Source organism: Olea europaea, unplaced genomic scaffold (genome assembly GCF_002742605.1).
Source record: "Olea europaea var. sylvestris unplaced genomic scaffold, O_europaea_v1 scaffold2830, whole genome shotgun sequence".
Lineage (NCBI taxonomy): Eukaryota > Viridiplantae > Streptophyta > Magnoliopsida > Lamiales > Oleaceae > Olea > Olea europaea.
The window spans coordinates 88,004-105,173 of record NW_019246807.1 but is presented as its reverse complement, the minus strand read 5'-3'; the positions used below and the strand labels follow the sequence as shown (position 1 = coordinate 105,173).

Here is a 17,170-nt window from a genome sequence, read left to right as displayed (position 1 = left end):
AAAAAAAAAGGATAAAATGTGTGGTCGTAAAGTTGAAAAAAAATTGTGCGTTCCATAAAATTTGTATTTGAAAATAGATTAGAGAAAAAATGAGAGCCAAATAGGGACTTAATATGATTAGTATATTATTTGCACAATTATTTTACCCTTTAACGTTTACCATAACATGGTGCTTCATTATATACCCAACCTTGGTCCATTGTCGGTGAACATGAGAATGAGGATGCGACTATCTAGAACATCGTCAAAGTCGTAGAGAAGTAACAATGTGAGACATGTAACTCACCATTTTGAACTCGATATCGAACAAAATAAGAGTCAATTGTCCCATGTTTCATGCCCGAAGTGAAGACATTATTAGCACAGGAATACGTAGCACCAAAATTATGACGTTAATGCCAACTCATCATTTTCAAACCAAGTACAACTTTTTGCCTTTTCATTTTTCTTTGCTATTTTCTCTTTATTTATCTACTTTTACTTATATGAAAGCGCAGATACAATTGTCTCTTTTTTTCCAACTAAAATCTCCGTTGACATGTGTGACATGTTATTTTTTCGAGCACCGCTTGGACAAAATTAGTATTTGAGGACCCACTTGCCACCAAAATTAAGATGAAATTCAATCACACATTTAGTAATAAGTTAAAAACATAGAAAAGGAATTAACCTACTTTCTTTATTCTCAATTGGGGTGATGTAAGAAATTCACTTTATATTCATTGGACAAAAATCAAAATAATTAAATAAGTACTTATTCTACACATAGATCATCCAACCCCAACCACAAGAATGTGCTCATCCAGTTGTTCTCTATTGAGAATTCCTATCAAGAAAAAGATCTTGTAATCTTTCAAGATTTAAACAGCAATATTATATTTCACCAAGGTCCCCAAAGGACCAAATTGGAAATTAATTTTTCAGAATGCAATAATTTTAAATATTTTCTCTCTCCTTTCTAGTCCTAGGTTTTTTATTTTATTGAAATTAAATAAAACGTATTTCTATTATCCTTTACACGTTCCGTAATGCTATTGGATATAGATAAAAAAAAGTTATCTAGTGAATTTTTTAATCTTCGAGAAATCCCAAATTGTTTTTTAATAATATAGTAATTTACAGCTTGCAGATTACTAATAATAATTTTGATACAACGACCACGTTCCTTTGGCAATAGTTAGGGTTAAAGCATGAGGAGAGGATCCAACTCTCTCTCTCTCTCTCTCTCTCTCTCTCTCTCTCTTACACACACACACACACACACACAAGCCAAAAACATAAATTATTGGAAAATTATGTAAATTACTTTTAGAAAGTTAACTTGTCGTGCTTATGATACAAAGAAACTATAGAGACGTGTTTGATTAGAATGGAAAAGAAAAAGAAAATAGTGTTTTCCTCAAAAAAAGGAAAACAATGCGTATTTTCAGTGGTTGGTTGGAAAATCTTTTTCATAAAAAATGAAGACAATGAAACACTCCAAAGTTGAAATTTGGGTGAAAAATGCCATTTTTCATAGAAAATTTTCTAATTAAACGCACCCTTAGAGTAATCGAGGTTATATCACGATTTCAAGTTGGTTATTAAGCTTCATTATGTCACAATCGAGTCATTGGACTAAAATTTTGTTTCATCAAGCTACATTTCCTGAATGTCATTCTTTAATGTACTCATTAAACTGGAGAGGTTATATCACGATTTCAAGTAGGTTATTAAGCTTCATTATGTCACAATCGAGTCATTGGACTAAAATTTTGTTTCATCAAGCTACATTTCCTGAATGTCATTCTTTAATGTACTCATTAAACTGGATAATTTGACGATATGGCTACAATACTATACAAGTCAATACGCACGATGCCTTGGTGTGTTCACCAAAGTGAAAAAAGAAATTTATTGTAGATGAAATGCTGCAAGAAAGAACAACAAACAAAATGAAATTTCCTAGCCCAATTGCAAACTTCAATATAATGAGAACACGAACGTGGCTCTCGAATATTTTAAATGCTAGGTATTGTCTGGAGAAAATCTCACATAATGCAGCAAAAACGGATTAAAAGAAATAAATAAAATCACAGGAGTAAGGGGGGGGGGGGGATACAATTTTAACATGGTTCAACAAACTGCTTACAACCAAAGAAATGACTTTTATTAGTTAAAATAATCTTAGGATATAATATTTTCTCCTCTCAACTCCCTGTACAAAACTAGAACTTCAAATATGCGTGTACAATTTTTCTTTAGTTTATATCTCTACATTTTTTTAAATCTAACCTCTCATAATATGTAGACCTAGGAGCAGTTTGATTTGGATCAATTTCGACTCTAACCCAAAACCAAAATCAAATTAGTCAGGTTGGACAAGTTTTAACCCAAATCAACCCACTCTAACTCTTAATCGAACCAAACCAAACTAAATCGGTTTGATTCGGTTTGGACTTTTAGTCCAAATTGAATTTAAAAAAAAAAAAAAAAAGAATTTGTTTGTGTTTTGGGCCCACTTGAATTACAAGAACTAAAATAACCAAATAATTTTTTATTACAAGATCTATTGGCTAACAAATAAAATTAGATTAATAGAGACGGATCAACAGAAAACTTAAGAATTTTTTATTTTTTTTATGTATTATGTAGTCTAGTTGCCTAAGTAGGGAAAAAGTGCTAAGTATAACATAGCTAGCTTGTGAAAGGAAATTTTCAGTGATATTACTTACTGACAACATTATATATTGAAGAGAACCGAGATATATTCATGAAATTAGGGATTATCTTTTGATTTTTATTTTTCTTAAATTGAAAAATGGTAAACATGTAAGTGGATTGGGTTGATTCTGTTAACCAATGGTTTAAAATTTCAAATCATGATCGAATCAACTCACCATGATTTTTTTAAAAAGAAAACCTAACCAAACTTATCACTTGTGTCGAATCGATCCAAAGTGGTTCTATTTGATTGGTTTGATTGATAGTTCAGGATTTTTTATATTTTTTATTTTATTTTATTTTATTTTATTTTTGGTTCTAGGCCAATAATAGGGATGCACATTATTCTCCGCTCGAGTTCATATCACCCCTGGTGCCAAATACAGTTCTTCTCTACACAATACCATGAATTTATAAAAAAAGACTTTTGAACTCTTTTGGTAAGTTTTCTCCTCCTATTCAAATATTGTTTCTTTGCTAATTTGATTGTCTTTTGATCTTTGTGCCATGAATTTGGACCAATCTTTAGTGACATGAAGGCTACCAAAAGGTCCAAAACAATGAATCTAAAGCTTAAACTTCTTCTCTACACAATACCATGAATTTATAAAAAAAGACTTTTGAACTCTTTTGGTAAGTTTTCTCCTCCTATTCAAATATTGTTTCTTTGCTAATTTGATTGTCTTTTGATCTTTGTGCCATGAATTTGGACCAATCTTTAGTGACATGAAGGCTACCAAAAGGTCCAAAACAATGAATCTAAAGCTTAAACCAGGTCATAAAGGTACAAAGTCAATTTAAATAGGTGAAATTATTATTATTATTTTTTTTGGTGGGGGAAAGGTAATAGTTTATTTTTTTAATGGAAAAAATATATTTACTGCCTAAACCATAATATGAACATTTCTAGAAATGTATTCAGTCAAAAAAAATGAACTAAAAGTTTCTTCTCCAGAAGATTAATAATTATTTTAAAGAAATGCTATATACAACTAAAGATTGAATCAGAAGGTAATCAAGATTCAAGTAACACTTTGTGGAAAATGGAAATTTATTCTAATTTTGTAAAGAAAATTGTCAAATTTATTTTACTATTTTTGTTCCAAGAACTATTCTCCAACTGTCAGTGATCTATACGTTTAGACGAAAATATCAAATTTCTAAACCACTTTTTCAAAACCCTCTGTCCAATCAGAGTGGTTTCTGAGACTCCGAGGTACCCCTTTTCTTTACTCTCTCGAGTACATAATTATAGTACTCGCTCTATCCGTAACATTAGGAGATTGAAACTGCGTATTTTAGCAAGTCAATGCTCCTTGTTTGATTTGGTCTGACAGTTGGACAAATTCTGTGGCGAGTAGGGTTTTTGTACAGTGAAACCACTAAACCGCTCCATGTTTTGAAAACTACTTTCTGCTTTCCACGTAAAGCTAAGAATTGCTTCGGAAACACTCCCAGCTCCAGAAATATTTCCCAAAACCTTTTTTCTCTCACACACAAACACGCACTAGTCTTCGATCAAAACCCGAAGTAGTAAGATCTTTTGGCTCTCTGTTTAATCCTTTTGTTTTTGTAAATTTCTGAGAGTGGGATTTGATTAAATCCCTCTAGTTTGATTACTGTGTTCGATCTATTTGTATAGCAGATCCAAAAAAAAAAAAATGGGAAGAGGGAAGATTGTGATCCGTAGGATCGACAATTCCACGAGCAGGCAAGTCACTTTCTCGAAGAGAAGAACTGGGCTGCTGAAGAAGGCTAAGGAGCTTTCAATTCTTTGTGATGCACAAGTTGGATTGATTATTTTCTCTAGCACTGGAAAGCTCTATGATTTTGCAAGCACCGGGTAATTAATTTGATTATAAGTACTCTTTTTTTCTTTCAAATTGCTTAATTATAATTATTCTCTCCTGATTTTATGCAAATAAGTTACTACATTATATTGTTTATCTTCCTTAACTTGATTTTTTCTCAATGATTTTATGCAGTAGATAAGGGTTTTTTATGGTGGAAAAATAACTTAAGATCCAAACTTTTCTGTAAAAATAATAAAGAAATAATCCATCCATTTTCATGCATGCATGTGTTTTTGTATCCATGTTTTCTTATTATGATTCGAAAATATGTAGCTGATCTTATTAATTAATATATAAGATTGAATCATATAATGGAGTAGTCAAAAGTTTCTGAGCAAAAGATATTGCGATGCACCTATATTGCTTGGAAAAACAATTTTTTTTTTTCCTTTTAATATTATGCTCTCTGTGGCTTCTATCAGTTCACATGCTCGTGTTTCGTGCCCGTGTTCGCGTTCGTGTTTGTGTTCGTGTTCGTTGTTGTCATAAAATCTATTGATAATGAAGTGGGCCTTCAGATAATTACTTTACTGATAGAAAAAGAATTTTGAGAGTAGTACACAAAATCACTGTTCTTTTATATATCTTTTGAGTAAGTTTTGCAGCTTTCATCGATATCTACATGGAAAACATATTATCCTTAAGCGTATTGATTTGATCCGAATGAGGTTTAATTAGTACCTGGCCATGTTAATCACTATTTACAATTTCCAAATAATAAATTTAAAAAGAAACAAAATTAATCAAATTCGAATATTTACAAGTAGTTAAAACTTTGTCAACAATGTTGAAGTATAGGTTAACTTAGAAGCAAGCGTGGGCTCAGAAATAAATCAAACAATCATTCCTACAAAATTGGTAGAAGAGAAAAGTTCAGGCCGTGGTTGGTTTGCCATTTTCGGCCCATTTTTCGTTTTCGAAAACGCGAAAAACGCGTTTAGTTCGTCATTTTCGAAACCAAGTTAAAATTTATAATTGAAAACGCAAAATCACTTTTTATCGTTTTCAGCGTTTTCAGTTATAAATGTCGAAAACGCTTAAAAGGCGGAAAACGGGCCGTTTTCGGGAAAAACTAAAAATCGTTTTGAAAATGAAAATGCAAACCAACAACTACCTTATTTTCTCGTACAAGGTGTGTTTCTTAATCAACTTGCTTTTCTTATTCAACCTGCTTTTTTCTTCATACAGCTTATAATTTTATTCACTTGAACGAATCTAAAACTCCAATTTGTACAAGTTTAGATTTGATGTCCCAAACTAGTTGTCTTTCTAAAAAATTTTCTACTTTGTTAAGTCGAAATGGGAAGATATTGAGGTGTTGGCACTTTCTTATTTATTAAGAAGAGGTGATGTGTTGATTCGTCAAAAATGTATTGAAATGACATTTAATTTGACAAGAACTTTGGGATAAAACAAAGAGAGTGTTCATCGAAACTAGAGCTGAGGCATAACAAAACTATTGCTTCTCTTCGTACCATCGCACAACAAGCATAGAAAACTTTGTTTCTTCTGGACAATTTTTTTTTCAATTATTTGATCTTCAATGTTTTTTCAAGTTTTCAAGTGTCTACTTGTGTTCTTTCATTTGTTGCAATTGACGCTCATTTTTCTTCTCACCTTATAATTTAAACATAAGTTAGAATTTTTCTTTGCAGGGAATTGGGATTCTATCTCATAAAGTTAACTCACTACGTGAAGTAGTTCAATTATTTATAAACCCAACATATACCCGCATGTCTAGTTGATATGAGATTTTGTTTTCACTTTTTCGACAATGCTCCCTCGGTTAATGAAGCAACTAGGAAGGAATAAAGACCAAATTCTTCCACATACAACAACATTTCGGGAATTTATCTTGTGCATCCATATATATGGCTAAGTTTGGGGCCTAGATCTCATACTAGTTGGGAATTAGGATCCGATCTAAAAGGTTAACTCGATAGGTGAAGTAATTGAATCCCTTACAAGCCCATCATTACATCATGTCTAGTCGACATAGGAATTAATTGTTTGCACCTTTCCTCAAAAGATGAATCCTTGTGATACCTAAACCTTTATATGTTCAATATACATTATCCTTCCTCTCGGTCTCTGTAATTCTTTATTTTTTTTTCCCGAGTTTCACCATGAATCTGCAATTCCTTTTGATTAATTTCGGCCCCCTTTTTCTCAAGCTTATCTTCATGAATTTACAAACTTACCTTTAGCAACTCCAAATTGTCTATTTTCCTCTATAACTTTCAGTTTTGCCTCAGTTACACTCTTTCTCCTTAAGCATGTTATTGACTTGTTTACCGATGCCTAGCCAAAAAAAAAAAAAAAAAAGAAAAGACTTTCTTAATTTATGCTTGTATATATATTAAGAGCATCCTATTTAATATGTACGTATCATAATAAAAGATTGGAAAATACAATTTTTTATAAAAGGTGAAGCTTTGTCGCTCATTTATAAGAGGGACGGAACAAAATTTTTTGCCCGTGTGTTTAAATCTGATTTTGTAACTCATTTATCGTGGATTTGAAGGCCTATTTATTGGCTTTCCATGAAGAGTAAATGTTATATAAACTAAGAAATGATGAATTTATTTATTTATTTCTTCGATAATTAGCCACTTATGCATGTGTAACAACCGCTTTGACTATGCTTCAAAAGAAGAAAAAATCACGTTTGACTAAAATTAACAAGCTTGTAAAGAGATGATGTTCAAAGTGCTCAGAACGCCACGAGGCAAGCATTTCATGAGCCAAAAGAGAGAAGATTCAAGATTACACTACCCTCCTCTTCAAAAACGACATCTACGACGACCCATCTTTCTGAGCTAGATTCTAAGAAGGGACGTTTGTTCTGATGTTAATTGTAATGGTCGATTTTGTTGAAACCACTCTTCAAACGGACTTGTAAAGAGACATGCTCAAAAGAGCTTTATATTTATATTCACGAGGAAAGTAGACATAGAATGCAAGAGTTTATTCTCAATTGTCCTTTCTTTCATTCTCGTCTTCAAAACTTTCTAAATAAAACCCTCCCTTTTTTTCTGACTTATTTTCTGAAAATCTGTTGCTATTCTTGTCTTATCAGCATGAAATCTTTAATTGAAAGATTCAATAAAGCGAAAGAGGAGCATTCCCAAATGCCAAATTCTACTTCAGATATCAAGGTACTTAATTTCGGTCAATAATTACTTATTCATCTCTTCATTTTTTTTCTGCATGAGAATTCTAAAATAAGCAATTCTCAGTGGCATGTAGTTGAGTAGTTCTTCTTTTTAATTAGTTTTCTTCATTGATTCTTCTGTTAACACCACAAATTTTTAAGTATTCGATTTGTCAAAAATTTCTGTGTTTGCTTTGCTATGTTCCGTTCGTTCCATCAATTACTTTGAAAATAATTAACATACTTATTACAAAGTAAGAGTAAAGCATTTCTTAGCATTTAGCAATACATATAAAAATAAGGGTAATGCTATATATACATCAACGTGTCGATGACGGTGTTCACCTCCTCACATGAAGAGGAGTTAGTATGACTCAACATCAAAAGCGTAAATTTTTTATCATAGTCACACTACTTTAATAACAAAAATTGCCCAAGCCTATGTTAGGCAGAGATTAAATCAAATTAAAATCTTTAGTCAAAATTGATAATTAATTTTAACCACATATTTTATAGATCCTCAACTTTTTAAAAATATATATAATGAACTTTTATTAAAATATATTAAAATTTTGATTTTAATCTATACCAAACAAGAGCTAAACGCCTACGAACATAGCACATGCAAGACATTTGAAACACTATTTTGATGGGAAGGGTTGTAAACGCGAAATAAATTTCATAAAAATGAATAAAAGAAATAGGAGAGGAAAAAAGGAATAAGTAAAGACAAACCAAAAAAGAAATGTTGTGTAGATTAGGATTTGTGTCAATTGGTAGCAGAAAAAAAAATGGGAGTAATTACCCCTCCAAAAATCTAGTTTTAACATTTTTTTGCAGCGCTGGGGTGCACCAGGGGCCGAGCCAATTTGAGCTAGGGCCGGTTAGGGTTGCAGAAAGACACTCTAAATGCAAAATACTCTCTATTTTAGAGAGTTGTTGCTTAAAAATAATTTTCAAGGGGCTATTTTAACTTTTTGAAATAAAAATGTGTACACCCACTCGCAATTTTTAATTAATAAGGGCTGCATTTAATAAATTGCAAATTTTAATACTCTACAATTCAAATTATTCAGATCACGTTTGAGTTGATTGACCATTAACATATAAAAAAATTATCTTAAATAAGAGATGAGGAGAAATTAATATATGTTCATTGAAAAAAAAACAAAATCAATAAATGTTTATCTAAAAAATAAATAAATAGTCAAAATAAAAAAGCTTTGTTGAAGTGCATAAAAAAATTTATATTCTAAATTTAAAAATACTCTCTATTATGTATAAGATACTCTTTATAAATAGAGACTACTTTGAAAATGCTCTTACTTCTTCTTCTTCTTTATTATTATTATTATTATTATTATTATTATTATTATTATTATTATTTTGGGGTCTAACTCAACACTTAGTTTATCTAACAATAAACCTAATCGAAATTATAAGAGTTTTTTAGCCTCAAAATGGTTCAATTTAGGCTCCCAAGACAAAGAGCATTTTTAAAAATCTCTTTAGAAGTGAAATACTCTATATTTTAATGAGTAACATAGGGTTATCAATGAATTGAATTTCATTTCGAATTCGATCTGGATCAAATACGATTAATGAGAAATGAATTTATGGTTACAGTTCAATAACCCGATAAAGATTCGAATCAAATAATTCATTAATTAAATAAATCAAATATAAATATAAATATAGGTCAATCCGATTCGATAACAGTCCCAATAATATAATAAATTTTATATATTAGCGCATAATTTATTACACATAATTTTTTTTTTCATTTTGAAACTTGTATTATACTTCATGATTGTTAATGAAGAATATCAAACGATCAAATTTCAATATAAAATTAATATATATTACAATAAATTTTGTATTGAGATTGAGAATTTCCTATTTCCAATTTAAAAAAAGGAAAAAGAATGCGTAAAATATTTCCAATTGAATTATTCGCAAATTGAATATGAATTTAATAATTAAATATCCGTTGAATTATTGGATCAAATTGAATGTGGACAGATTCAATCTATATCCAATACATTTATAGCTCTAATCTAATAGATTCAATATATATCCGATCCATTTATAGCCTAATCTAACTCTTAAATTTATACTCCAAAAGACTCTTCAACTCAACATTTTAAAATAGAAAGTAAATTTAACTCTTCAAATAAGGAGAGCTAAATCCACTCACCATAATTAAATGCAGTCAAAATATTTCCAATATTCAATGTTCAATATATTGACACAATTAAATGATATGGACAAAGAAAATGGAGGAAAATGGTATAATAGTTTGAAGGTAATCTACTGTAAATAAAAAGATAGAAAAAAATAGAAAATACATATTGAGAGTAGTAAAATTAATCATTAAAAATAATTGTTTTAGTATTTTGTAAAATATGCTCTTTAAAAATAAATAATCTCTTAAAGATACTCTAAAGGCTTGTTTGAAAGCTTGAGTTTTCCATAGAAAATGAAAATTTCCACCAAAATTGAGTATTTGATCGCAAACTTTTCCATGAAAAACTTTTTCCATCTTTTCCCCCATACGTGCATTTTCCATGAATTGGTGGAAAACCAATCCTCACTAAACTATATTTTTATTTTTTAAAATTTTCAGCAATAAGAACAAATTTTATCCACAATTGTAAATAATTATATCCCTTTAATTGATAATTTTCATGAAAAATAAAGTCAAACGAATACCAAAAGATCCCAAATTTCAAAAATTTCCAGGTAAAAAATTATACAAATCAAACACGTTCAATTGACAATTATCAGAAAAACAAGTTCTAGACAATTCAATTTCCCCGAAATTTATTTTTTAACTCAAATTCCATTCTTGCAATCAAAGAGACTCATTTGACAAGATTTTTTGATAATTCAAAATCTATTTTTGACCATACTTAAATAATATACTGAAAGCCTTTTGTCTGATATAATTTTTTTTTAAAGAAAATTGATTTAAAATAACTTCCCTAGGAAGCTCTTACAACATGCAACGTCAGTGACTGCACTTAACCTACTTTCATTCGACTTGTTCTATATTGTTAATTATCCATTTACTCTGCCGCCATACTAAGAATTTGAAGAGAGATTTTTCCTTTTCTATTCATTTTTTCTCCTTTTTTTCCCTTAAACTTTTCTTTCTTCTTTATACTGTGAAGAATTCCTAAACATTGCATGGGAACAGGTTCATCTTCAAAGTATTTTTTTCTTTTTGGTATAGAAAACATTTGGATGGAATTTTTTTACCATCTAGTTATGACTACCATAAAATGTTGAGGACAAACTTGCTTTTTAAAATATAAAAGACTAATCTATGATTTCACATATTTCTCCTTGTATATTTATTCATTGAATGGTTTTGTTAAGCCTCTTTCTGGAAGGTCTAAAGGAATAGTAATCTTCGTTTATAAGAAAAAAGATTCAACGAGAATCAAGAACATAAATTGCTATAAAATGACCCAATATCTGATAATGGTAATAATATCAATAAAAGAACGTTTTCATGTGCTTGAAGACATGCTCAACTCCATGTTTGTATCAATTCTGTAAAAGAGAAGATTAGCACAAGCCAATCACTGAAATTTCAACCTCGATAGGATCATCAATCTTGTACTGACAACGTTTTTAAAGTCTATCGAACTAGTAACTATCCTTCGTAGAAAAAGTTAGGGCAAGATGAGTCGTCATCATTAAGATAGGTGTCAAGTAAAAGTACACTGATATATACAATTGAAGTATCCTAATATGCTAGACTTGTACCTTATTCAACGAACTCATCATTTTGATAGTAACTCGTCATTAATTTTCATTGTCCTATTTGATGACATGAAAAATTACTATTTAAAGAACTCTTTTAACAAGAAGAAAAATAAAAGCTGTACCGTCCCTTTAAATACGCATATCAAATGAGGAATAGAGTACCTAAAGCTCTACCTTAAAATAAATTTTGTTGGTCGATAATGTTTTCATAAGTATATCATTAGTTAGGAAGTACTTATAAACCTTCGAAATTATGAAGGAAAAAGAAAATTTTGAAAACTTAATACTACAAAATTACTTCAATTAATTCACATGTAATTTTTGAGATGAGGGCACAGGATAGAGAGGCTTACCCATTATAATTCATCCATTAATTTAAAAGCCTTAATACATATTTTAGAGACTATTGCTAGCTGTGAAAGTGTCATTATGCCTTAATCTAATGTAGTAAGATGATCGAGTTAACTAAGGTAAAACAATCAATCAGATAGAATATAGTTGTCTACTCATGTTCAAGAATTATGGAGGGTTTGTGTTGCTATCATGCCTCTGCAAGCTTGAGCATCTGTCAAGGAGGCTAATCTTGGAGCTATTAAGATGAATAAAGGTGAATAATTTTCAACATGCAAGGGTTTGGACTATTAAAGGATAAATCTTACATCATTTAAATATGAATAATTCTTGACATACCAGGATTTAGAGTACTCATCTTAACAAAGTTGACTATTTAAGTCGAATTTTAAGATTAAAGTTCCCAAACAAGTGACCATTTTGTGGGAACGTATTAATGGAAAACGTGTAATTAAAAATAATTTTTAGAAATGAGTTTTAAACAAATCCATATTTTATTAAAATAACGTATGATTAAAAATAAAGATGAAATCAAAAACCAATATATAAGAGTTTAGATTACTCCTCTTAATAATGTTAACTTTTTAAAGATAATACCTCTAAGTCTTAATATGAGCAAGCTATGGCCCTTTCTCATGGGAGGGGTTTGAAAGAACTGTGTGCAAGATAGCAACATCACGAGTCCTCAAGCTCTTCTAAGTACATGAGAGACAAAGTTAGTTTTTGAAGGATTAGTCATGGATGAAATGGAGGTCAATAGCAACATGGTTCAAGCATGAGTAGAAAGCAAGGTTGGCATTTAAATGCATAGCTCCCACATTGTCGCGAAAAATAGTAGGGATGGAGGGAACTATGATTTGAAGTTAGAAGAGTAAGTTGGTTATTCAATTGATTTTGGCAGTGGCAAAGGAAATAGTACATATTCATTCTTGCGTGGAAAACGAATACCAAAAGATCCCAAATTTCAAAAATTTCCAGGTAAAAAATTATACAAATCAAACACGTTTAATTGACAATTATCAGAAAAACAAGTTCTAGACAATTCAATTTCCCCGAAATTTATTTTTTAACTCAAATTCCATTCTTGCAATCAAAGAGACTCATTTGACAAGATTTTTTAATAATTCAAAATCTATTTTTGACCATATTTAAATAATATACTGAAAGCCTTTTGTCTGATATAATTTTTTTTTTTAAAGAAAATTGATTTAAAATAACTTCCCTAGGAAGCTCTTACAACATGCAACGTCAGTGACTGCACTTGACCTACTTTCATTCGACTTGTTCTATATTGTTAATTATCCATTTACTCTGCTGCCATACTAAGAAGAATTTGAAGAGAGGTTTTTCCTTTTCTATTCATTTTTTCTCCTTTTTTTCCCTTAAACTTTTCTTTCTTCTTTATACTGTCAAGAATTCCTAACCATTGCATGGGAATAGGTTCATCTTCAAAGTATTTTTCTCTTTTTGGTATAGAAAACATTTGGATGGAATTTTTTTACCATCTAGTTATGACTACCATAAAATGTTGAGGACAAACTTGCTTTGTAAAATATAAAAGACTAATCTATGATTTCACATATTTCTCCTTGTATAAATTAATATATATTGAATGGAAAAGTTAAGCCTCTTTCCGGAAGGCCTAAAGGAATAGTAATCTTCGTTTATAAGAAAAAAGATTCAATGAGAATCACAAGAACATAAATTGCTATAAAATGATCCAATATCTGATAATGGTAATAATATCAATAAAAGAACGTTTTTATGTGCTTGAAGACATGCTCAACTCCATGTTTGTATCAATTCTGTAAAAGAGAAGATTAGCACAAGCCAATCACTGAATTTTCAACCTCGATAGGATCATCAATCTTGTACTGACAACATTTTTAAAGTCTACCGAACTAGTAACTATCATTCGTAGAATCATTAGAAAGTTAGGGCAAGATGAGTCGTCATCATTAAGATAGGTGTCAAGTAAAAGTGCACTCATATATACAATTGAAGCATCCTAACATACTAGACTTGCACCTTATTCAACGAACTCATCATTTTGATAGTAACTCGCCATTAATTTTCATTGTCCTATTTGATGACATGAAAAATTACTATTCAAAGAACTCTTTTAACAAGAAGAAAAATAAAAGCTGTACCGTCCCTTTAAATACGCATATCAAATGAGGAATAGAGTACCTAAAGCTCTACCTTAAAATAAATTTTGTTGGTCGATAATGTTTTCATAAGAATATCATTAGTTAGGAAGTACTTATAAACCTTCGAAATTATGTAGGAAAAAAAAATTTGAAAACTTAATACTACAAAATTACTTCAATAAATTCACATGTAATTTTTGAGAGGAGGGCACAGGATAGAGAGGCTTACCCATTATAATTCATCCATTAATTTACAAGCCTCAATACATATTTTAGAGACCATGCTAGCTGTGAAAGTGTCATTATGCCTTAATCTAATGTAGTAAGATGATCGAGTTAACTAAGGTAAAACAATCAGTCATATAGAATATAGTTGTCTACTCATGTTCAAGAATTATGGAGGGTTTGTGTTGCTATCATGCCCCCGCAAGCTTGAGCATCTGTCAAGGAGGCTAATCTTGGAGCTATTAAGATGAATAAAGGTGAATAATTTTCAACATGCAAGGGTTTGGACTATTAAAGGATAAATCTCACATCATTTAAATATGAATAATTCTTGACATACCAAGATTTGGAATACTCCTCTTAACAAAGTTGACTATTTAAGTTGAATTTTAAGATAATGGAAAATGTGTAATTAAAAATAATTTTGAGAAATGACTTTTAAAAAAATCCATATTTTATTAAAATAACGTATGATTAAAAATAAAGATGAAATCAAAAACCAATATATAAGAGCTTAGATTACTTCTCTTAATAATGTTAACTTTTTTAAGATAGCACCTCCGAGTCTAAATATGGGCAAGCTATGGCCCTTTCTCATGGTAGGGGTTCGAAAGAAACTGTGTGCAAGATAGCAACATCACAAGTCCTCAAGCTCTTCTAAGTACGTGAGAGACAAAATTAGTTTTTGAAGGATCGGTCATGGATGAAATGGAGGTCAATAGGAACATGGTTCGAGCTAGAGTAGAAAGCAAGGTTGGCATTTAAATGCATAGCTCCCACATTGTCGCTATAAAAAGTAGGGATGGAGGGAACTAAGATTTGAAGTTAGAAGAGTAAGTTGGTTATTCAATTGATTTTGGCAGTGGCAAAGGAAATAGTACATATTCATTCTTGCGTGGAAGACCAAACAACATGATTTTGCTTCTTAAAACCCCAACTGATGATGGGTTGTCGCCTCAAGAAACATTGTAGGCCAAGGTTAAAATGTGATCACCTGGGTTTCAATCCAATCGGCATCAGTACATGCAAGGAGCATTAATGGGGACCTCTGCCACAGCATTCCTTCCAAGTAGCACAATACCTTTTATACTAAGTCCTCACCTCAAGGAAGGAATAAAACAAAAATAAACTTGAGTTCAAGACAGCTATTCGAAAATAGTTCTTTTTCGAGGTAGAGAAAAATGTTTCTAATTTCTTTTGTCCCAACAGCTACTGAAAGATTGCAATAGAATAAATGAATTTTGAAATTTTTTTGAATTCATAGGACTGATATCTAGGGTGGGAGAAATATTAAAGAGAGCCTAGTACTTTGTTTACGATTGATTAGTGTTCTATTGTCACTAATTTCGGGAAACTCATTAGGAAATAAAGGAGTTGATGTATGTTTAGCGTCATCACATTTTTTTTCATGAGTAAATCTCGAGCATGCCTATTGAGGTTGGAAAATAAGTTCAACTATAAGAAAATAGACACTTGTGGTTGTTCAATAAAGACATTTTTTAGGCCATGCTAGCATGGACATCTAGTTAGCGCAAGGGCCAATGATTGGTAACGGTGATGGAAATAAAACATATCATAACGGTTTCACAACCGATCTAAACTGGTTTGTAAAGTCCACTCCCAAGATGTTGGTGAATGCCTTTGGACACTCGAATTTGTATATCATGGTGAATCGATCAGAATGATGTTTGATTTAGTAGATTCACTTGCAAACAACATTATTTTTTGTGGCATGAGGGGGAATAAAGAAGACTCAAGCATAACGGGAAGGCATGACTTCAAGGCATGGACTCGAATGAACGGCCAACCACTTGCCAATTTTATAGGAGATGAAATCCAAATGACAACTGATTTGTTCTACTAACATGTCTTCTGGATTGGGTGTCTGGTTATATATTCTGCTAAAGCCCCTATTGGTTAAAATGACTTGTAACTCAACTGAGAGCACTCTGCCCGCTTGGCAATCCAGGTAGAGTTGCCAAAAAGAGCATCATAATTGTCATACAGCGTGGTCAGAAGAATATATACTTTTCAAAGCTTGTGTAAATGTTGTAGGTCTATCGGTAATATCAAAATTAGACCTAGTAGCAGTTAAGTTAAAAAAAATTCACTGGTTCGAATATACTATGTTTCGAGAATATTATAGTTTGATTATATACTTTCATTGCGCAAGTACTACAACAGAATCCCTCGGTCTTCAAATGGCTCAATGAGTTGTCCTTAGCTACACCTGAACTCACCCTTACTTTTGAAATTCCAACAAAATATGATGACGTTGGAGTTAATTCCGAGAACAGAAACCACCATGAAGAGTTGCGGAAATTTGCTAATCAAATCCATGAGCTGAAAGTGTCGAGTTTCAACGGAGAAGATCCCAAAATTAATCAGTTCTCGAATTGGAAGGAGATGGAGCAGCTGCAATCTATTTGAATGGAGAAGTTGTGGCATGGTATCAATGGAAGGAGGGTAATTTTGTTAATGGATTGAATTCCACGATAGAGGCTGAGGGTAGGATGTTAAAACTTAAGAGATTGGGCTGTAGTTTAGAGTTGGGCCAATAGGGGAAAGAGAGAAATGAATTCACAAATCAGGCCCATGTGAATTACAACCCAGCTAAGAATGAGATTATTGCGTACAGCTCAAACTTGACTAAACCTTTGGGAGTTCCTTCCATGGGTCCAACAAGTTATGAAATTTTTATGGACAACATTTTAATTGTATGGGGTGGATTGACTACATGGATTAACAGCTACAACAAGCTCACTCCAAAATTGGTTTCGAATTTTGAAGTCGCTTGCAAATTGATGGCAAGGTGGATTTCGGGGGGCGAGTGATAATAGACCATCAAGTTATTCATTCAAGTTTGGTATGCCATAATCTAGAGTGTTCCAATTCTAGTTACTTATCAGGGATAGTTTGGGAAATAAAGGAGGAAGTAGTAGTATAAATGTAATAGGAGA

General features: G+C 31.3%; 1 protein-coding gene across 1 annotated transcript in view; it reads left to right on the top strand.

The window, feature by feature from the left end:
- The first annotated feature begins 4,066 nt into the window (after positions 1–4,066).
- Positions 4,067–17,170, top strand: part of LOC111384056 (MADS-box transcription factor ANR1-like) — an 18,665-nt gene continuing 5,561 nt past the window's right edge. The window contains exons 1-2 of the mRNA XM_023008273.1: positions 4,067–4,546; positions 7,636–7,714. Of these exons, the coding sequence (XP_022864041.1) occupies positions 4,365–4,546; positions 7,636–7,714 (261 nt within the window). The 5' untranslated portion in view covers positions 4,067–4,364. The remainder of the gene's footprint in view (positions 4,547–7,635; positions 7,715–17,170) is intronic.